The sequence below is a fragment of the Phaethon aethereus genome (genome assembly GCF_964289735.1).
Source record: "Phaethon aethereus genome assembly, chromosome: 1".
Classification (NCBI taxonomy): Eukaryota; Metazoa; Chordata; class Aves; order Phaethontiformes; family Phaethontidae; genus Phaethon; species Phaethon aethereus.
In genome coordinates, this window is record NC_138575.1 from 15,279,155 (window position 1) to 15,291,352 (window position 12,198).

Consider the following 12,198-nt stretch of genomic DNA (forward strand, 5'->3'; position numbering starts at 1 on the left):
GATCTTTACCCTTTTAACCCGTGAGAACTGTATGCTTACTATCACGCACAGTATTTCATTTCGCAAATCGTATAGGTATAGCGACACCAATATTTTCAGTTAAAAAAAAGCAAAGGAAAAAGAAGGCCCTAGTTCAGGAGCAGTACAGGGCGTTACGGAGGACCGAGACGCACGGACCCAGCCTAGGACCGAGTCCCAGGACTCCCCCTTGGGAAAAGCCCTCTCTCCCCTCCATCACTGGAAGGGAAACATTCATGAAAAGGTGCCAGGACAACTCACCGAGCAACCTAAAAAGATACCTTCATTTCCAGTGCTGACCTGTGTCAACCTCAGGAAGAATGCGCAACATTGCCGAGTGGGAACTCCTGACTCTTCAAAGAAAAAACAGATCACGTTTGGAACACCCGACTGGATTTACAGTCCAGGAAAGGGGGACGGACAGACACGGACTTACTGAGAGTAAGCGTTGACTTTTAATGCTATCCGCTTCCTTTGCGAAAACAAACGGTATCAGCCACACATGAAGCCCAAGTCTATTGCAACTTCGTTACTATAGAAATTTTGCTGAATAAACTCACATATACAAATCCATACTGACAGAAACAGTAAAAACAAAACTAAATTTTAGTCTATTTAATCATCCTTGCAGTAACAGCTGATTAAAATATGTAAAAATCTGAATAAATATAATCATATTTTAAGACAGCTATTGACTGGTTTAAAACAACAAAAAAATACTACTCTTTGGCAAATCCTTTCCATAAAACTCTACGTAGGATGATGAAGTGATAGATGTGAGTGGAAGGTTGAGAGGACATGCAGCAATTCTAGCTTTCCATTACTGAAAAAGTTTGCTGACAGCAAGAACTACATAAAACACTTCCACATAACTCACTATCACAGTATCATTTCTTCCGAGTGTTGTCCTGCATGTATCATTGCATGAAAACAGTGAGAAGTACAAAACGTTATTCTCTGTATAATCATTCTTCTTTTTGCAAACAGATATAAATATAAAAACCAAAAAATATTTAACACCTAGTTTTAACACCCCTCTATGGTTTGCAAAACAGATTTTAAAATTCAACAACACCAAAATTTCTGGAACATTTTACAATTTTCTTAAATATCTAGTCCTATTAAATCATTCCCTATATGGCTTCAGATGTATATGAAAACACTCACAATTCATGCAACCTTTTGCACTGACAGAAGGGTGTATGTGGGCCTTCAAGTACATAGAACAGTGTTCACAAGTAATTGTTTTGCACTAAACAAAATAGTTGCTGTTTTGACACATTAACAGCATCACACTCAAGAATGAAGAATTTAAATACAGGTAAACATATGTTTCTAAGAATAGTTTAACTAAAAAAGTGCCCTATATGCCTGCCTCTCTGCAGATAGCTTTTGTCATATGTGTGCTTCAAAGGGTCAAAAATAATCAAAAACTTGGGACAGTTTCTTCCCATCACAGACAGGGGAGAGAACACCCTTCAGAGGAAATCAGTCAAAGACACCAAAGTCACGCTAACAAACTGAGGTTTGGTAAGTTATTTTAGTAAAATCTACGTATTGCAAGAATAACAATACTATGTATGTAAAAGCCATGTTATTTTGGTCACTACAGCACTATCATAACTAATTATAGCAATACACCAGCATCTGTTACAGATACCAACAGCAGTAGCATATTCTCTGAGTACATATACTTCACAAGATACTTCTTCTTACACCGCAACAGGGGCAGTTCTGGAAATAATCGATTGCCGTTCCTGTATGTGTTACTCCCTTATTATCCATGTCAGCAACATATTCCTTCACAGGCTGTGGAACCGGGTAACAACACACTTAGTTAGAGACATTTTAAAAACTGGTGTCATCCTAGGATGAATGTAATTATTTAAGTGCTTCACGATACAGAAAGTATTTCTAAATAGTAGTAACAAGAAAGCATCTATGCCAAATTAGCCGGTTGAGAAAAATGATATACTTTTGGAAAAACAAAATTGGTATTTGAAAATATACAATGTATAAGTGGCACTGCTGATAACGTAACAAAAATAACCTGTTGTGCTATTCACCGCAGCACACACAGAAAAAGTCTCTCTCACAGCTAGCTAGCTAGCTCCATGCTCTCAAGAAAGAAGGTCAGAAAAATGAGATCATTATTCCTAAATGTCTCCTGAATGTATTGGTAATTGTAGCTGGCTAGTTCTATGTTTGTATAGGGAATTATTCCCTTTGTGAACTGGATGAATGGGAGACATCTCCAGGGGGCAAAGAAGATGATCAGAGAAGCAAAGAATTCCAATTACATCCATGACACAACATGCTCTTGAAAAAATTCTCCAAGTGTTTCAAGGCTTTTCAAAAAAGAAGAAAAAATAGCTTCATTGTCTAAGTACCCCTTGAAAAATCACATAGTTGGCTTTTGATATTTCTATTCCTTAAATAAGGACTTAAAGAGCATTTAAGGTAAATTCAGTGACACCAAAAGAAGTCATTTCACAGATTTAAACAGGCCCTGGAGAAAGCCCCTGGGGAACAAGAGGTTAGTCTGCTTTACACTGATGGCTGTTGGTTGTCTCTTTCCCGTCAGGTGCTAATTAAAACTAATCCCATTTCCTGATTAAAAGTACTATTATGACTATTTACTAACCACCATGTCATGTGGTGAAGACGTGAGCCCAGCACACAGTAACACATCCCTAAAAATAATAAATAAAAATCAAATTAGTAACAAAAATACCCTGGCAATGGGAAGTATGGTTAACAGGTAAAATGTTGAATTAAATAAAAATATTAATTATATACTCCCTCATCAAAATTGCCCTCCTATGAAATTTCAGGCTGGGGTTGAGAACAGATGAAGTATGCTCTGTGCCTCACTCAAAAATCCTGGGAGACCGCCATTTTGGAGATAAAATTAGGAAGGAAAGAGACACTCCAGTAATAAATGATAACTTCCCAATATTTACCTTCCACCCTGTAAACACAGGTAAGGTTACCCAAAACAGAAAAATACACTCAAACTAACAGAATACCTCTAAAAAAATGGAAATAATGTATCTAAAAGCCATCCCTGGAATTCTTCACCAAATAACTTACTAATTCCCTATATTCAATATAAAATAAACAGAAAGTCTGCATGACCCCAGATCATTCCAGTCTCGCCACTCAAATTCAGATTCTTATACAACATGGTGACCTTCCCTTCAGTTCAACCCCAGGAGACTAACAGAAGGAAATGAACTGATCAGTCTTATGGGAAATTATGATCAGAAAATAGGTAAACCACCTACCGGTGCAACAAAAGCACTGCCCTCTCAGAAACAAAAAATGATTATGACATCCAAATGAACCAAAGCTTGAAGCATCTTTAATACACTTCCATCAATTCAGAGCTTCAAGACCAGATTCAGAAGAACCTCTAGGCGTACAGAAGCTCCCTCGCAAGGAAACTTTCAAGTATTCCTAGTGTAACACGTAGTTCATTTAAAAAGCATACAGACCTCACTACAGACCTGCTATAGCCACAGAGACTCTAGTTAAACAGGTAACTTATAAGCAGGCTGTAAACTTAGACTTTTTGGGGGGGGGGTTGTGATCTAGCTTCTCCAGATGGTGACATTTGGCAGGAGATACTGGAACACAGACAACAATGGATTGTTTGAAATTAAATGCAGCCCTTACTTCAGGGAAGAATTAAGTGGGGACCCTGAAATGCTTAATCTCAAGGAAATACAGATGTTTACAAGTAAACAGATGTTTAAATAACAAATTCTTACTCACTGTTGGAAGATGTTACAGATACCAAAAGAGTTATCTTAAGGAACAAGTGTGTCGTAACAGAAATAATTAAAAAAAAAATACAAATATGCTTTAGCGACATGTTTTTCTTTTCCCTGCTGCAGACTTCAACATTTAGGTTTACTGTTTGGTTTTCACTATTGGTATCTGTAAGCCACTTTAACATTTGAAATATCACGTATTAATAAAACTTCTTACACCAAAATTAAATAGTCACTTTCAATTGTTACATCTGAATATAAAATATAAAACAACTTATTCCAGGCTGGGTGAGCGGACTCTTAAAATAGCACATCTCCAGGCTTACATAGAAACCTCTGATTAAGAGGACATCGTCAGATTTGACACAGAAAGTGTTCCTTGGTATGAGGAATACAGAATAACAGATATAGTCAATGTGCAGTCCTTTTTGGCTGTTCAAAAACATTAACCCGAAGTGATAAAACTTTGATGTTTCCTAAAGTAAACTCATATTCTTGAAATCTACTATGAGAGATAACCCAAAATTGATAGACCTGTTATTTATGGGTTTTCATATAAGTACAATATACATTTTACCCTAATGGGAACAGACTTGCAACTTCAGCAGTGACATTAAAACAAACTTAAGTATTGACACTGTTGTACTGCAGTCACATGTTTTTATGCATTTAATGATTTTTAAAAAATTAATACAAGCAACTACAACAATTAAGGAAATCAAGAGCTGAAACAAAGATGTAGAGAACCTCAGACAATGCTGAGGGCTGTGAAAGACAACACGTGAAAACAAAGCATTAACTTCTCGGGCTGGTACAGGTGAGAGAAGGGGATAAAAAGATACAGATTAAAAAACAAATGCAGTTGATGTTGTTAAAGGCATCGAGGCATTTTAGAACCTTTCGCAGTGTGCGAGGGGTTGTTCGTTTTGGTTTGGGCGGTTTTTATTCTCTTACAACTAACATCAATCACAAGAAGATTGAAAAAACAGGGATTCAATATTTGTATATATATTGCAAAACATATAAATAAGCTATGGCTACATGAAAAAGTAAAGCTAGCGACAGTTGTGCACCTGGATCTGAAACGAGCAGTTGTTCGTAATTCTTGTACAAATAAATTCTGTAATTAAGGATCAGGTCCTTAAAAATCTCCCAAGAACCAGAGTTAAGACTTGCATGACAATGTTTACTCTCCTCAACACTGCTGAACTGCACACACCTTTACAGTAATCTGCGGGATCCTCTTGCTCCTCATCGTCAGATCCTAAAATCTCCTCCTCTGGCTCTGGCGGGGTGGGCTCCGGCAGGGGCGGAGGTGGGGGCGGGGGTGGAGGTGGAGGTGCAGAGGGTGCTTTCTGTTGAGGCTCTGGCCTGAAAATGAAAGAGAGCGCACACTTAGTATAGAGCTTCCTCACAGCAGAAACCCAACCCTTCAGAGGGAGGAAAAAACACCTTGGGAGATAGCGGTGAAGCATTGCCCCACTTGTGCTCTCCCTGTCATCTTTCATATCACCTGTGGGACCCTACGGAGGCAAGGACACAGATGCACCTGACCAGACCAAGGTCTCAAGTCAATTTAGACTTACTCGCTGGAACAGCTTGTAAAAGATAAATATGTGGGCAAGCTTTTAGAATTCCTGATGAGCAAATGAGATGTTAGACCTATCTTCTTCAGCACGATTGAGAAGAAATATTTTTCAGAGAATACCAAGTTATTCAAAAGCTCCTGCCTGCTAGCTGAAGGAAGAAGACCTCATTAATACACAGCAAGAAACAATTTTCTAGAGACACTGACCCAAACCAGATGACTTAACGCACTTCTCGTCTCTAGCTACTGTCAAGACACTGGAAAGCTGTATCAGTATACAAAATACTGAAAACAGCTATGAGAAGAGCAAAATTAGTCTTCCCAGGTAGCCTGTGATGTATTCCTAGAACACACACAGCATGCTTTAACATGCATTAATTAAAAACAAAAAAAAACCCTCTAACCCAAAATAGAACCACCAAAACCCAACACCACCAACCAAGAAGTGTTTTTCTGACTGTCTTGCGTTTCCAGTTTAGAAAAAACAAAAAAATTAAGTATGTTTTATATCCTACTCCAAGAAAGACTGTGCTTGGTATCTCTAAAGACCTACATATTATTCACATTTCAAAATTCTGAGTATTTTCAATACACATAAAAAAATTAAATGCAGGGTTGAAGCATACCTGTCTGTCAAATAATTAAGAAAGCCTTCTCCAAACAGGCTGTTACTTTTTGTATTCATACTTGATTAAAAAAAAAAAAAAACAAACCTTACCAAATCATATACTTGCAAAATACATTCGCAAGGTAACTTAAAGCACTTGTGCCACTAAAAGCTGCTCTAATTTGCATTATATGGAGCCTTCAGCACAAGAAAGACAAGCACCTGTTGGAGCAGGTCCACAGGAGGCCACCAAAATGCTCAGAGGGATGGAACCCCTCTCCTATGAGGACACACTGAGAGAGTTGGGGTTGTTCAGCCTGGAGAAGAGCAGGCTCCAGGGACACCTTATTGCAGCCTTCCAGTACTTAAAGGGGGCTTGTAAGAAAGATGGGGACAGACTTTTTAGCAGGGCCTGTTCCAATAGAACAAGGGGTAATGGTTTTAAACTAAAAGAGGGCAGATTCAGACTAGATCTAAGGAAGACATTTTTCACAATGAGGGTGGTGAAACCCTGGCACAGGTGGCCCAGAGAGGTGGTAGATGCCCCATTGCTGGCAACATTGAAGGTCAAGTTGGACGGGCCTCTGAGCAACCTGATCTAGTTGAAGATGTCCCTGCTCATTGCAGAGGGGTTGGACTAGATGACCTCTAAAGGTCCCTTCCAACCCAAACTGTTCTGTGACTCATTATCTACTTCAAATATAAGCCATCTGAAAAAACACCGTATTAACAGTATTTTATCATTCATACAATAAAAAAATAGAAATCTGTAATTTGCTAGTTTTTCAGCTCCTAAAATTTAGATTGAAATACTTCCTTGATCATGAGTAAAAACTGTATTTGTGTCTATCTCATTCCTATAGTCCTCCTCCTTATAATTCCCCCGCCACTTTTTCCTTTTACACACTACAATTGTTCAAGACAGACCATTTGGAGTCGATGAGTACACAGTTGGTCAGAAATAAATTCCACTGGCAACATGCACCGCCTGCACAGCAGCTGCTATTATGCCTTTGCTTTAAAGGACATCACTGGAAGTTGCATGCATACCAAATTTATCTGCCTGCTACCCCTTTCAGATAATAACATTCTTCTATTCGTTCAGTAAGTGGTCAGATTTAAAAAGGAGTATTTGAAAATAATTCATTAATGGTTTAAGTTATGATGAAAATTCTACCCGAATAAGTAAGTTTATGTAATTTTTAACCACGTAAAGCTTAGGACAGAACAGAAGAGACAGAAGGGATCCATTTGTAGGATAAACGATAAATATGTCTGCACGTGCTCCTACTTACATAAATCATGCGCTTTTTTGCCTTTATCTTTCCTCTTTCCTTCCCAACACATGTCTCTATATTGTACATTGAAAAGAAGGTAAACCAATAGAGTAAATGAAAGGTACAGCACATTCTCCGACCAGTTAATCTTACCACACGTTAGATTAATGGCCCTCCAATAGCCGGGTATCATGGTGTCAGCAAGCTGGTGGCTCCCACACCCAGTCTGATGCCGGCAGAAAGCATTAATCGAACAAATCATAGTATAAGGATCTACATGACAAACCTTGAAACCTCATCTGCTGGGCACAAGACCATTCTGGATACACAGATCAAGATCTATGAACACTTAAAAATCAGTAATGTTAACGATGAGCAAGAAAAATAAAGCATAGTAAAACAGCCTGCACTTCAATATATTTGAAACCAGTGTGCCAGGTAACACAGGCATATTCATAAGGGCTTGAATTCCTTATTTTGCACAGTACCATCATTTTACTTCCTTCTGACCACAAGTTTCCATGTAATTACTGTGGTCACATAGACGGTACAAATACAGCAAAACCTAGAATAGGTTAGGGCAATGCCGTACAGGGGTCTTGAGTTCAACAATCCATTGAAGTTGTGCCAATTTGTCTTTTAAGACAACAACTACTTGCTCCATTTCTTCACATGATAAAGATAATACTTTAAAGAGAATTGGAAGCTTTTCTGGAATTAAGGTTCACACATTTTGTCACTTGTTTTGAAATAAACATCAAGGAATACCAAGAGAGGGAGGAAGTGTACAACCCAAGATTTCAAAAAAGCCATATTTGAATTTATTCCTAGGGAAACAGATTAAGAAAATAGAGCTGCTTCTGAGTATCTCTCAAGCTACTATATTTGATTTTGTTTTGAAAAGGGTTATTTTTTTCCTGTTTCCAATCCTAGTTGTATTTGGTATTGAGGAGTGTTTTCCTATTGTCCTTTGTGGACATGAGGAAGGAAGGAAAGATATTACTTTACTTCCTTCTGGAGTTATTTATGATTTTATCTGCAAATAGCAAAACACTGATTTAGACTGAGGAAGATCTTTGATTTGTCCTTTTATTTAGCTTTGCTTGCACCTTTTGAAGCAATCATGTATCAATACATGAAGAAGGGTGAAGGAAAGAAATGCTGCTGAGTTACCTCACTTTGACTTCTCATTGTGCACTATTGGCTTATTTTGCTATTTTTTTGCTTCAGTTGAGGATTCTTAGCAAGGGATTCTTAGCATTGTTCTTTGGTTTTGTTCACTTTTACATTCTGGGCTATACGTAAAGATCAAGTCTTCAGCACTTGAATTGGCTGCTTAAATTCTGCCTACAAGTTGAGTAACTCATCCTGGCATCACCGATGCTTGCTCTTCTGCCAATACACAATTTCACAGTGTTAGGTAGGACATCAGCCGATGAGAGAACTCCAGTTTTGCTATTTCTTAGTAGCCCTTTTATTGAATTGGAAATATAAGCTCTGATGAATGTTTCAAGAATATCTTCCTTTGCGATGTATGGCATGAATATATTTCCGCTTAATGTTCTTTTCCAGTATAGTTTGTTAAAATATGAATTATTTTTTCTTCAAAGTGGACTTTAAAACATATTTAGCATTAAAAATCCAGCCATTAAGAAAGCTGTGAGTAATAAACATGTATGCTAACCCCCATTTCCTTTTCAGAACCATATTTTTCAAAAACTATCATAACATAACAAGCTATTCAACAGTTGCATTATTTCAAGCTATTACTCCTTCTTATTTCCTAAAATATTGTATGTAATGATATGCATTAGGTAACAGGCATGCAGAGGCATATACTAAATCTGGTGGTTTTTCTCTTGAAGTAATCACTTGGTACTCTGTGGTCTACCACTGCTAGGTTATTCATCACCATCCAAGCGTAAACACTTAATTAATAGAAGAAGAGGACACACCATTTCTAGACTCACAATATTCTGTCAGTAGGTATGCAGAGAACTGACCATCTCCACAGGCTACAATGACAAACCTTGTAATTGTATTGAAAGGAGCATTACAATTAAAAAATGCTAGCCAGGATATTTTATCTTTTAATTACTCTCTTTAAATGGATAAAAATAAATTTACAGCAAAGTCCAATCAAAATACAATGAAATCCTATTTTTATCCTGCTCTTAGAGGGAACTCTTAGTAAAAGACAAAAGAAAGCTGAAGCATTTCTCCTCTACAGTGAACTTGAAGCAAAATATGCCGAAACACTGCATGGAGTCTTACAGAAAATCAATTGCCCACTTTAAGAAATGTAAAATTACTGACAACTTAGTTTTACTACACTCTGTCACAGACACGTTGCTCCATGGTCCAACTGAGGAACAGCCACCAGTAAAAGCAATCTCCATAACACTGAAACCTGAAAATGCTGGGAAAATTATACCATGAGAAATTCAAGAAGAACTGTTCAGGTTCTTTTTTGTTGATGTTGTGGGGTTGTTTGCTATTCTGTTCTGGAAAAGGTAAAATAAGAGCAGTGAGGGTGATTAAAAACACAAAATGCCTTCCATATGGGAAGCATCTGAACATACCAGAACTCTTCAGCGGAAATCTATAAAATCTTGAGAGGCACAGAGAAAGCAAATAGGAAATGACTGTTCACTGCCTCTCCCCACACAAATTGAGCCAAGTTGACAAAAAATCTAAAGAAAAAACCAAACTGTTTCATGCAACAAGATGTTAAAAACTAAAGCCACCTTTTTTTCCTCAGATACTGTGGATAAGAGAAGTTCACTAAGTTCAAATAGGGCTCAGAAAAACTCATGGAAGAAGACTCAACTGATAGCTAAAACTAAACCGCCTTTGACACATGAAGCCCATCAGCCTGAGACTGCTGGATTTGAGAAGTATTCAGCACGAGGCCCAACCCTGCGTTCTTCCCCAGGAAAGTGCTCCTGGCCAGGGAGAACATAGATGCATCTTGGGTCTGACCTTGTGCAAGTCACTTCATCTTCAGACACTCCTTCCTCTTCCTCAACAAATGAATGATTTCCATTACTAAAAACCAAAACAGACTTCAGGCCAAAACCCTCATAAACAAAAAATACGTTTTTATTGTTACTATCAAGTAGTGGATAATAATGCACTGCAGGCAAGACTGCTATACAAGAAGATTACTTGAAGAAATTCTCCTGTCATTCTCCACAGGGAACAGGCATATAACAGGAGGACTCCTTCTCTATGAACACTGTACTGTAGGCACGGTGAACTACTGAATTTATTCGCTTAAAGACTACTTTTAGGTAAACAGAACTTTACCTTGAATGTAGCTAAAACGTGCACCTGACTCTACTACCTTTATGAGAGCATAGTCTCGGAAGGAAAACAGACTGAGTTAAATGAAAAAAAATTGGGAGGCAGGCAGGAATTGGTGGGGTTAAGCTAAGAACTACCTCAGTCTGAGGGGAAAACAAAATTCTCTTGAAGATTTTCAGATGAACAAAGCCAGAGAATCTTTTTTTGCTAATAGAAAATGCAATTAAAAGGAAGTTAAACAGCTCCTTCATATATTTAATAAAATAAAATTTGGAATAAACTGTATTCTAACAATGTTACAAACCTCCTGACATGTCCACAGAGGCTCTTCAGGGAATTTCAAATTGAAGAGGAAAAAAGACAGGAAGCATGGGGAGGGTAAAAACCAGAAGACATGTACTGTAAGCCTCCTAATGCAGAGATGTGAGCTTTGAGAAATCTATGAGTGGGTGTGGGTCCATCTGGAAGGAGCTCCAGCTATGCTTCCCTCAAGCTCCAGAAGGCAAAATCTTTCATGCTCCTGGGGAAGGCTCTCAGGTGCTTAAAGTCTGAAATCCCTCTGCACAAGTTTCTTCCAGCTGTTATTAACTGCTTAAGGACTCAGTTATTTGGATCTCTTTCTTGTTTGTCCACATGGCATCTGCTTTACTAGTTGAACTGCTGCCTGTTCTTTTTCCCAAATGCAGATTTAGCTTAATTACAGGTGCCTTCCAACAGTGAGCTCTTTGAACCAGAAGTAGCCTTAAATGAAGGCTTTCTAAATAAATCCACGCACATACAACAAGCAACAAAAGCACAAGAAAGAGCAAAACAACCCTGAAGTTCTTCTTAAGGAACAAGATGATGTTGCATATTTCAAGGAAGACTTTAAGTGTTAAAATTTTTAATAATTTTTAATGTTAATAGTTATTGTGATAAATTATTTTAAATTTAATATTATATTTTTAATTATGCCACAGGTCATTTTACTGTTTTTAGAAACAACGTCTACACATCCAGAAGGAAACAGAGCATAAGGAGATATGTTTTTAACTAACTCCAAGAAATTGTTAATGTGAACTTTCAGAGACAGCTTTGCTTTACATGAGAAGCTCTATTTGGGTTCTTATACTAGTGCAGAACTATACTACAATTTCTAATTCTAGAATATCTATGCATAAAATGAAATTATGCTGGCATGTCATAATCCTGAAACAGTTTCTACAACTGGTCATTATCAAACAAAATTATCATTCCTCTTGGCACTGTTAACATTCCTTCAAAAGACATCATCATACCATTAAAAAGCAATCACAGCACCAGTGGAAACGCCTCCTGAAATGAAGTAGGCTGAGGCACAGTAGCTTCCGTAAGCTCAAACTGACAGCAAGACAGTTGAGTTGAGTTTTCCATTCCCATCTCCCTTCCTAGCCTTTTGGAGGCAACTTTGGGCTTCAATGTATACCCAAAGTCAAAGTCAAATGCCAAGGAACTCTGCCTTCTTCCATTCAAAACAACAGGTAGTATAAATAAATACCATTTCAAGCAGCCCCTAGGGCAACCTTATCATGCCACCACGCCAGTCTAGCAGCTGAGTGCTGCTGCAAAGAGAGATCCTTCTCGTTTTCTGCTCCTCACCACAGAGCT

At 37.9% G+C, this 12,198-nt stretch overlaps 1 protein-coding gene across 6 annotated transcripts in view; it reads right to left on the reverse strand.

The window, feature by feature from the left end:
- Positions 1–12,198, reverse strand: part of SRPK2 (SRSF protein kinase 2) — a 100,049-nt gene that overhangs the window by 45,179 nt on the left and 42,672 nt on the right. For 4 of the 6 annotated variants that reach the window (XM_082009194.1, XM_082009192.1, XM_082009193.1 and 1 more), the window contains exon 2: positions 5,014–5,165. In XM_082009194.1, coding sequence (XP_081865320.1) covers positions 5,014–5,165 — 152 coding nt within the window. Of the gene's footprint in view, positions 1–5,013; positions 6,643–12,198 lie in introns of those variants that run through there. The other 2 variants (XM_082009190.1, XM_082009189.1) reach the window with 1 other exon arrangement.